Here is a 10,820-nt window from a genome sequence, read left to right on the forward strand (position 1 = left end):
AGGGATGAAAACGGTACGGATATTTTCCGACCGTATTCGAAACCGAATCCGTTTAGAGAGGTTGAGATATGTCCGTATCCGAGTCCGGATATCCAATATCCGATACTGTATCCGTATCCGAATACTCAAATCGCATATTTATGATGTCGATATCCAATCGTATCCTATCCGACATAGTTGACACTATCCGTATTTGAATCCGAATCCAGACAAAAATATGAAAACAAATATAATATCGGTGATATCCGTCCGTATCCAATCCGTTTTCATCCCTACTAAATAGAGCGAGATATCACCGTCCATAATTGTCTTCAAGCTCCTCTAGGTAAAACGCCGGATACCGAAACTGACGTAAAGCTAGGGCATGGTAAAGACAGCCGCTTCCTCAACGCTTCGTGGTGGCGTAGTGCCTCTGGTGTCCATCTCACCCTCACTAGTAGCTTCGCAGCATGTCAGGGGTGCCTACAAAGGCATCTATCACTTCCTCTGACAAAAGTTCAGAGCACCCATTTGGACGTCCGTTGGAAACAAAAATGAGAGGCCCTATCATCCGTTTGTCTGAGAAGGTGTGTGGTTCAAAGCTTCGGAATCATAGCAGAGAGAGAGCTCAGTGCGTTAGGAGTTTGGAGACCCCAAGACCACCGATGCCTATGTGTATCACTACTTTTGGCTCAGCCTAACAGGTTTATATGCCTACGTTGCTACTGCCATAAAAAACCACCGTAAATTGGCGAGACAACCATCACTACCTTATTTCAAACAGAAACAATTGAAAATCAGAACAATCACAGGGTACAGAGCGATAGATCTTATCTTACATTTACCTACACAAGCTCGTCCTGCTCCTCCGACAGAACCAACGTCCACGTCGCGCGGAATTCCTCCCGCCGTCAGATCTACCATTCGATGGATGAGATTTGTTGAATCAGATTTTACAGGGATCAGCTTCTTCAGCTTTTACTTGCCACCTGCAACTTTTCATCAGCTTCTATTTATCTTGCTGGGCTCCTAATGAGAATCCAGGAAAACAAAATAAATACCCAGCTCCTGATTCTCCTTTCCGACCCTTCTCAAAAAAATCTCGCCTCCTCCCTTACAGGCTGCCTCACCGCTTCCTCTCTCTCTCGCTCCCGTCTCCCTCCTCCCCCGACGCGGGCGGAGCGCCGGCGCTCGCGGCACGCGGTGCAGCGGCCAGCCCCGTGAGGCCCGCTGGTGGCCGTCCCCAGTCACGGAGCAGCGCGGGTCGGCCTCGCCGGTGGCCGCGGCGGTGGATCCCCGTGCGCTGCCTCCTCCTGGCGGTTTGTAGCCGCTCCACGAAACCCTAGGTGCCTCCTCCGGCGGTTGCGGCGAGGCTCACGGCTGTATCTCACCGAGGCCGTGCTCGTGGGCGTCCCCAGTGCTGCCTCCTCCCACTAGTAAGAAACCCTACCTGCCTCTTCGGCGGCGGCTCCGAAGCTCGCGACAGCAGGCAGCAGCAGCCACGTGCGGGGGCTGGCCTTTTGGGATGCCCCTGTTCCAGGGATTTCTTTGGTATTTCTTTTTAAAATTTTGGGTGAATCGATGTATAGTATATGGAGGCCAGTCCATTCCCTTGGCAGGAGATGTTTCCAAGAGGCTGATGTTCAATCTATGACATATCGATAGGTAACCTGTGAGTCAATTTTTGATCGATTCTTCTCGTTCTCGATTCTGATAAATATGCATGTGTAAATCTTCCACTTGCAGGTCGTTCATACATGGGGAACTGCATACTCAATAGCGGCTGAGGCCATCGGCTGCTGGCAGGTAAAGATAGGCTTACATTTGGCCCTTTCGGTGTGGTTTACTTTTATTTATAGATAGATTTCCTGTAATGTGTGGCTCCTTCTTGATCTTTTGTTGGATCCCCATTTTTCCCTGTAGAGTGCACGTCGTCATCTACCAGGTTTATAGGGGCAGGCTAAACAAAAAAAAAAGGCAATTAGTGACTCCCTCTTTTGTGCGCCAATAGTTCAACTTAAATTTCTGGACAAAGCACTTTGTAGGTCCCTGCAGGTGTGAGATTGGTACATGTATATTTCCTCACACTATGGATGGCCACGCAGTAATAGACACATGATGAGAATTTATTGCTGCTCCTTGCTATGCTTCTTGCCAACAATTTGTAAGGTAAAGTACATCTACTTGATTTTAAAATCCTTTTATGAGTCTACTATAATGATGGTTACATTCTTTCATGATTCTATGACAGGTATACTGCTTTCTTAGATGTAGCCTTTGCTACTTGGTGAAATAAAGAAAGGCATCCCTTCCTCTAATGGTAATTAAACATACTGCTTGCTCAGAAATTAGTGAGCCTATAGGTGCCACACAGAGCTACGTGACCCCATGTATTATATATTCTAATATAATTAGCTACCATTGCCAATATTGTGAGCATCTATGTGATCAGAAGTAAATTAACGGGCCTCCTCACTAATATATTCGAGTATGCTGATGCAGTTATGCATCTACAGGTGCCTCTCCAAAACATAGTTATCGACACCAAATATATGATATATCCATCAACAAGGGCTGGTCTGTTGGCCTTACCTTGCTGTCGGTCATTCTTTGAGATTTCTAATTTTTGGGTTAACCATACAATCTGGCTCGTGGCAAGTCAATGTATCTGGATTTTGTGTGCTCATGGTTGGAGAACTAAATAAGCTGCAGTTACAGGTTATGAAGTTCAGGCCGACAATGGGTCCAGCAAAGGTGTGCATGGGGATTGAAATGATGCCATGTTAGGTGCTCCTCTTGGTTCCCAAAGTTGCATTTCTTTTTCACCTTTGCGATGCAGAACTGCCAACTAGCCTAATGGTTAGAGTACCTGAGTAGCACCCAGCAGACCTGGGTTCGACTCCTCGTGGGAGCGAATTTAAACAGGTCTGCATTATTAAAAAATTAAAAAAATAGGCTGGGGTTTCCCTTGCTGACTTCGATCAAAAAAACAAGCATTATCTAAGTAGTGGATGCTTCCTGCACTTTTAGTTGCATTGTTTCTCTTGATGTTTACTTCAGTTTCTACATATATTATGATTTAGGAATATCTCAAGCTGCTGACTGAGTTGTGCGGATCGTTAATGGAATGATTTATACTTCTCCGTCTTTGTTTCCAACCAGAAATTTAGATGAATACTGATGTCAGTTTTTGCGCTACCTTTCCTTCTTATGATTACTGGAACTATGCAGCTTGCGTATGCAGGGTGCTGCGACTTTCGCGCTACCTTTTCATCTTTTGATCACTGGAATAATGCAACTTGCTGTAGGTTGACATTTTTTTAGATGGCACTTTCTTTGTTCACTTGGACACCATAACAATAACAAAAAAAAAAAAGATTTGTCACAACATATGCAAGTGTGTTTCTTCTATGAGTCTGGTAAACAATGCCAGTATTAATTGTACTTACAGTATCCACTATTTTTTACCCCTATTGGTTCTTCTCTTTGAAGCTTTTTGTATAGATTTTAGGCCCTTTCTGCAGTTCATGTTTCTCCTTTTTCCAATAAAAAAGAATTAGCCATTGTTCGGTTTAGCTGCAATGCTAACTTGGAACGATGCCCACTCAAAATGTTTGCCTAATTTACATAATCTTAGATGACCTAAAATAAATCCTGCCCACATTGCTAGCTAGCCAAACAGGCCCTTAAGAATTTTCTCCACCTACTATGCCTTACCTGACAGATCTTGGGGTTAACCTTCGTTTCTTTGTTTGCAAAATATCAGGGAGTAGTGGATGGAGCTCTTTCTGTGAATTGTTGATTTTAGAATGTACCAGGTAATACAAGCCATCCATAATTACTTTTCCACTTATTTACTTACTTTTCCACTTATTATTTTCTAGTGTTTCTGTCCTACTAAAATGATATCCGTTGTTGCAACTTGATATGGGTCAGCCTACATATAGCGACTGCAGGATTGCATGACATTTAGTCACTGTACTATCGGAAACACAAAAATGTGGAGTTGTAGTGGAGGTTGCTGCTATAGATTAGCACGCATTTTGTAGGCCTTCCCTTGGTGTATTACTGATTGAGTAGAGTACTATATTCAGATATATGATTCTACCATAAATGCTCCATCTCTGATCAGTATATGTGATTTTCAAATACATAATTTTATAACATAAAGTTCACACTTAGTTCAGGTTAACCATACTCTATTTTTACTTCAGGATTTTAGTTGCAGACCATATTAGAATTTTGGTTTATTACTTTTACTGAATCAGCATCTTTTTTTTAAATTGTTTGGCCAACAATACAAATACCAGTGTTATTTAAACACCAGTTAGGTACATCCAAACCATTCTAATTATGGCCTAATTAAGATGACTTGCTGAAAAAACTGACTTATGCATTCCAATAATTTCTCCACCTGTCGTGGAACGTACGATATTTTCCCAGTAATTTTAGAAAAATGAGTGAGAAAGTATGCAACATATATTGTTTCGGATACTCAGTATTTTTTTCCAATATTTACCTGTAGAACATATAATGCGTTTGTCAACCTTAGAGCACGCTCTTGATTTTAATTCATCACTGCCAATTGCAAACCTAGGTTTACTCAACCTTGATGCCTTCTGTGCAACAAAAATATGAAATATGCCTAGCCTAAAATTATATGGTTGTAGGTTAACTCTACTTTGAATAACATAGAGTAGGATGTCCATTTTTAGATTGCCCTTGAATATCTGAGATGATGGATAGTTTGTTCGTGACTTACAGTGGACACCTAAGGAAGGGGAAACCGGACAGCGTTTTTTTTAGGATGGACAAGGTGTTAGCTTCCTATGCTACAAAACCCTAAGATTGTTGCCATCTGAAACTTTTTTACGAAAGATTTTTTTCTCTTATTATTGTCTATTGGACGCCGTCAATACATGTTCTAGGTATTTGCATGTAACTCGCTTTTCTTTTCGGACCTATGAGCTCTGATTGTTGCTAGGCAAGCAGATGGAGAAATGGTGGCAGCAAGGACAGCCAGATAGGACAGTATGATGAGTTCTTATTTAACCCAACCACTTCAATTGTGTAATTCTTCTTGGCAAATATGATAAAATGTAGGAATGGATTTATTTTTTCGTTCATTTAATATGTCTTCATTGCTTAGACACAAATGACATGCTCTATTGTGCCACCACTGGTGTTGCGTTTCTGTAATAATATAATCCTGTTTCTCAATTAACCTTTGCTGAACAAACGTGCATTGTTAAACATAGTGTATACACTGACCTTGATTATTTCTTATGTCATTGTAAGGTTTAATTCTTGGGCTACTGGATAAAGGAGAGGGACACGAGCGCGCGAATGCGCGCGCCTTTCTACTAGTATACATATACGTCACAACCTCTTTGGTATACTAGGCTCGACGTCAGATAGAATCAAAGAGTCCACTTGAGTCACAAAACTTGAAAGAAAAAGGGCTATATAAAGACGTTAACGGAGCAAATCTCACCATGCTCGTGCCTCGTGCCACGTAAAGGGATATCATATTTTTCTCGGCCACTTGTCTATTGTATTGTATGTTACCCCTCAGATCCATTTTATCTAGCGCACACGTATATTAAGATTTAAATTTTAAAACTTTAACTAATAATTAAGTTAATAATTTTTAATTATTATAATATAAATTTTATATGATTAGATTTATAAGGATTTATAATATCCAATGATTATAAGTTTATAAGCATAAATAATATAATATAAACAAAAGTGTAATCCTAGTGAACTTGTCGTTCTAATTTGCGTCAGATAAAATAGATCGGATGGAGTAGTACGTACTCCCTCCGTCACAAAATATCTATCGTTTTCGTTTCCCGAAAAATAATTTTGACAAAATATATATTAAAAATATTAATATTTATGGTATATAATTGGTATCATTAGAAATGTATTTGAATCTAGTTTTTAAATAAATTTATTTGGAGATACAAATGTTGCATGTATTTTCTACTAATCAACTCAAACTTACGGCATGGAAACAAAAACGATAGATAATTTGGGATAGAGGAAGTATGTCTGTATACAACTGCTAGTATAGCTGGAGTAGGAGTACATCTCTATCTGAGCTTTCCCTCTGTCTCATGCCTTGTTGTTTTCTCTTTCTAAACTTTAGTTCCTGTCGCATTGCATATCAAACAGCCCATACTACACCAAATATGATAGCCAATTTGACACGCAAAATTTTACGTCCTGCATTTAAATGAGGTCTCCGTGAGCTGATCGCTGTGAGGTTGCTCGCCAGGTTGGTACACCGGTCCGACAATTCTTTCTTCTTCTTCTACAACTATTCCGCAAAGAAATTCTGCCTTGCATCTCATCTTTCTGCTGAACAGCAGCAGCAGCAGCGGCACGCCATGGCCGCCGCGTCCGCGTTGCACAAGCCCCTGGGCGCGATCACCGCCGACGACCTCGCCGCGGCGGCGCCTGGGTCGGACGCCACCGCGCTCCACTCGGCGCTCCGGCGCGCGCTCGACTCGCACGGCCCCGCCGCGGTGTGGGGGGAGCTCTGCCGGTCCGTGCTCCGTCCGTCCGTCCCCTTCGCCGTCCACCGGATGCTCTACTACGGCTGCTTCGCCGGGTTCCCGTCCCCGACGCCGCCGGCCTGGATCCCCGACCCGTAAAGCTCCGATATTTTTCCGTTCAACAAACTCGCCTCAAAGATATATTTTTTACCCCTTCTGAATCCTGCTGATTTTTGCGGGAAACAAATTTTCAGCAAGGAGGCTGCCTTGACCAATGTCGGCCGTGTCCTGGAGGCGCGGGGGAAGGACTTCATCGGCGACGCGTACAAGGATCCCATCACCAGCTTCCCAGACCTCCACAAGTTCTCCAACGAGAACCCAGAGGTGATATAAGCTACTACTACTACTACTGTTTGCTTCCGTTCGCTGCTTGTTACTGTTGCAAAAGTGAGCTTACTGTCTCATATCGATCCGTGGGTTCCAAGGACAGGCGTACTGGAAGATGGTATTTGAGGAGATGGATGTCGAATTCAGTGTAGAGCCATCCTGCATCTGGAGAGAGAACGCTGCGTATCCCGGTGGCGAGTGGCTACCCGGCGCCGAGCTGAACGCTGCTGCGAATTGCTTGACTGCTAAACCCGGGAGGAGCTCCGACAGTCCAGCCATTGTATGGAGGGATGAGGGGAAGGATTCTGAGCCTCTGAACTTTATGTCCCTAGAGGAATTGAGGAAGAAAGTTTGGTGGGTAACCATATCCTGCTCTAAGTATTACTTTTGATCTTAGGCATGCTTTTGATTCATCATAATCTGATCCCATAACCAATTTGTCTTGCTATGTCTAGAGCAGCCTCGTGGCGAATGCACTTGATGCCCTGGAACTGCCAAAGGGGTCTGCAATTGCTATTGACATGCCTATGGATGTCAATGCTGTTGTGATCTACCTTGCAATTGTGTTGGCGGGATATGTGGTTGTCTCAATTGCAGACAGTTTTGCTGCACCTGCAATAGCGATGAGGTTAAAGATATCAGAAGCAAAGGCAATTTTTACGCAGGTATCTGGCTGACCCTGTTGCTACTGGTTGATTCCTTCTTCATTTAATTAGCTGATACTTTTTTCTCAAAAGAGTTTATGCTTAAATAAAGATTGGAATACTGACAGTCCTTTTCTTTCTAGGATTACATCCTTCGTGATGACAAAGAACTGCCATTGTACAGGTGCATGTTTAAGTACAAAAGCTACATCAAGAATTTGTATTTATTAGAATATACTTCTCACACCATATTTTGGGTTCTACAGTAGAGTTGTGGAGGCTAAGGCCCCTATGGCAATTGTGATTCCTGTAAGGGGGTCTTTGCCAATAAAGGGACTACGTGTTGACGACCTTTCATGGCAAGATTTCCTTGGAATGGTTAATCATACCGAGTGAGTTATTTTCTTATCATATCTTGAAATTTGGGTAGAAGCCCAGGTTCTATGACAGTCTTTCCTGTGTTATCTGAACAACGATTTCTAGAGTGAATTTTACTGAGCGCAGTTCTAGATTATTTTCACAATGTGCAATGTTCAATAAGCTCACTAGTTGTTTGGTTAAGTAGTCTGGAAAGAAATTAGTTAACTCATGAAATCCACCTAGTTTCCTTGGAATAACTTGATGCTATTTCTATTGGGCATTCACTGATAAAACAAAAAAAAACTGCAGGGCGGAAAATTACACTGCTGTTAAGCAACCTGCCTATGCATTCACCAATGTCCTATTTTCATCAGGGACCACAGGTAACATGACATTTAATAATTTTGTCAGTTCTGACATGTCTCGTCCATATGCAATTATTAGGTATACAGCTGCATACTTCAAACTGGCCATTGGCAGATCAAATTTATGATGATAACAAGTTGATCAATTAGTGCATTTAAAATATATTTGTACAAAAATTTCTGACACTTCTCCATATTCAGGGGAGCCCAAAGCAATTCCATGGACACATATAACACCCCTAAAGGCAGCTGCGGATGGATGGTGTCACATGGATATTCGTAAAGGAGATGTTGTTTCATGGCCAACTAATCTTGGTTGGATGATGGGTCCTTGGCTTGTTTATGCCTCCTTACTGAATGGAGCTTCCATGGCTCTGTATAATGGCTCCCCAAATAGTTCAGGCTTTGCAAAGTTTGTACAGGTACAGAAAATAGACAGCTTAATTCACAAAATTAGTGTCAGAATGACAGAAATTATGGACCATTTCACAATTGTGTTCGTATACATTATACTGTCTAAATATCAATCCCAAATAGCTAGAACATAAACTGAATGCACAAAGTTTTCTATGCATGGTTTGCTATTCCAGTTAAGCTTTTTTGGGCACTCATCATGAACCTCAATCATTTGACTTGGTTCACTCATATGTTTGTGGATCCTTATGAAAAATGAATAGTGCAGGCATGAAACTGTCCAGTTTGCATTGTTTCTATGTATATCGCTCCACAATGTCTCTGATTTTTATTAAAATTTAGTTTAATGGTATTCTATTTTCATTCATTGCAATCTTGTTCCTACTTATAGTTACCTAATTTCCAGGATGCTAAGGTGACAATGCTTGGACTGGTACCCAGCATCGCTCGTACATGGAAGAATACAGATTGTACAGCTGGACTAGACTGGTCCTCCATCCGGTAATATTTCTTAATTGCTCAACTCTCCAGACCTTTTCTGTCTTAACTTGCATATTACACATTTTGTATGGCATACAGTTTTTATTGGTCATATTCATTATATACAGATGCTTTAGCTCATCTGGGGAGGCATCCAGTGTGGATGATTATTTATGGCTGATGGGAAGAGCTGGCTACAAGCCGGTAATTGAGTACTGTGGAGGCACAGAGATTGGTGGTGGATTTGTTACTGGATCCTTGCTGCAACCTCAAGCGTTGTCTGCATTCAGCACACCTGCCATGGGTTGTAACCTATTCATTCTTGATAGCAGCGGGAATCCTTTGGTAAGCTTATGGAATGATGGAATAGGATTTTTCCTGAATTCACCTTTTGTCTTTTTTTTTCTTCAAAAATCAATATATCTTATTTTCATACCAATGCATAGCATGGATTCCTGGGTGTGGAATGTTAGCACTAGACATCTCTACATTTATATCAGCGTTAGCCTAGCATTATGTCCTACTGCGTTCATGTACTGCTTGCAAATTCTGATACACATTATATCTGGATTCTTCTTTGCTAGTCTGTTAGCTTCCACAAATCTCATAAGAAAGTAACTGTCAGAGCTGATGTTAGTGCTTCTCTTCAATCTTCATAGCCACAAGACCGTGTGGGTATTGGTGAACTTGCACTTCATCCAACTTTATTTGGATCATCAACAACACTTCTGAATGCTGATCATCAGGAGGTTTATTTCAACGGAATGCCAGAATGGCACGGGAAAGTACGTATCTGTGTTCTTTGCTCCTTGCTAATGTGTAAAGGTTGAGCCCCTAAACATTGTAAAAATGCAGATCCTCCGCAGGCATGGAGATGAATTTGAGCGTACTTCTGACGGGTATTATAGGGCTCATGGGCGTGCAGATGATACAATGAACCTTGGTGGAATTAAGGTATGCAATGTGTTGTGGAAATATGCAACTACGCAATGCAATGTAGCATTTCCTGATCCAGACATGGAATTTCATCATCACTTTCAGGTTAGTTCCATTGAGATTGAGAGGATCTGCAACAGAGTACATGACGCCATCGTTGAAACAGCAGCTATCGGGGTTCCACCTGTAGGGGGTGGCCCTGAACAACTAACCATAGCCGTCGTGTTGAAAGACCAGAGCTCACAAGTAGAGGACTGGAACCAGCTGAAACTAGCATTCAACGTGGCTCTGAAGAAACTGAACCCTCTGTTCAAGGTGCGTGCATTGTTCCTGTAAAAACTGTCCAGGTTTTGATTTGGCAAACCACAGAAATCCCCTAAGGACTCCATTGCTCCCCCCTATGTATGCAGGTTTCCTCTGTCGTTGTGGTCCCATCTCTCCCTAGAACCGCCTCTAACAAGGTCATGAGGAGAGTCCTGCGCAAGGAGTTCAGCCAGGCAGCCCAGGCAAAGCATTCGAAAATATAGATAGTTAAAAATCGTTAATGCTTCTGCTGCAAATGCACCAACAGAAAAGAGTTAAACAGTAAACTGTGCATATCGACATTCATAGGCCCTTCAAAATCCTGTTGTCTACCTCGATCCAAAGGGGAGAAATGAGATGTATTTCCTGCCAACGTGCAGCACTCACTTGATGTGAGCTCACAGATGAGGCACTAATAAAACATGAATGCAATCACTTGCATTAAGTCA

The 10,820-nt window shown here is 42.1% G+C and overlaps 1 protein-coding gene and 1 long non-coding RNA gene across 7 annotated transcripts; both read left to right on the forward strand.

The window, feature by feature from the left end:
* The first annotated feature begins 1,123 nt into the window (after positions 1–1,123).
* Positions 1,124–4,781, forward strand: LOC136551724 (uncharacterized). Of its 2 annotated transcripts, XR_010782660.1 has the most exons (6): positions 1,124–1,644; positions 1,726–1,785; positions 1,903–2,148; positions 2,231–2,299; positions 3,746–3,797; positions 4,744–4,781. It is a non-coding gene; the product is annotated as an uncharacterized lncRNA (long non-coding RNA). The 2 variants fall into 2 exon arrangements; XR_010782659.1 differs by lacking the exons at positions 3,746–3,797; positions 4,744–4,781 and adding an exon at positions 2,496–2,680.
* A 1,346-nt stretch (positions 4,782–6,127) lies between these two features.
* On the forward strand, positions 6,128–10,820 carry LOC136551725 (probable acyl-activating enzyme 17, peroxisomal). 5 transcript variants are annotated; one of them, XM_066543261.1, is made up of 14 exons: positions 6,128–6,262; positions 6,357–6,637; positions 6,737–6,866; positions 6,973–7,223; positions 7,330–7,534; positions 7,657–7,697; positions 7,780–7,905; positions 8,183–8,256; positions 8,440–8,660; positions 9,059–9,153; positions 9,261–9,477; positions 9,792–9,917; positions 9,988–10,383; positions 10,479–10,820. In XM_066543261.1, exons 2-14 carry the CDS (start codon positions 6,375–6,377, stop codon positions 10,593–10,595), a joined length of 2,262 nt encoding a protein of 753 aa, XP_066399358.1. In that variant the 5' UTR covers positions 6,128–6,262; positions 6,357–6,374; the 3' UTR covers positions 10,596–10,820. The 5 variants fall into 5 exon arrangements, with proteins under 5 accessions (XP_066399358.1, XP_066399360.1, XP_066399361.1 ...); XM_066543263.1 differs by having other exon boundaries at positions 6,132–6,262; positions 6,354–6,637; XM_066543264.1 differs by lacking the exon at positions 6,128–6,262 and adding an exon at positions 6,263–6,274.

The sequence above is a fragment of the Miscanthus floridulus genome, chromosome 4, assembly GCF_019320115.1.
Source record: "Miscanthus floridulus cultivar M001 chromosome 4, ASM1932011v1, whole genome shotgun sequence".
NCBI lineage: Eukaryota > Viridiplantae > Streptophyta > Magnoliopsida > Poales > Poaceae > Miscanthus > Miscanthus floridulus.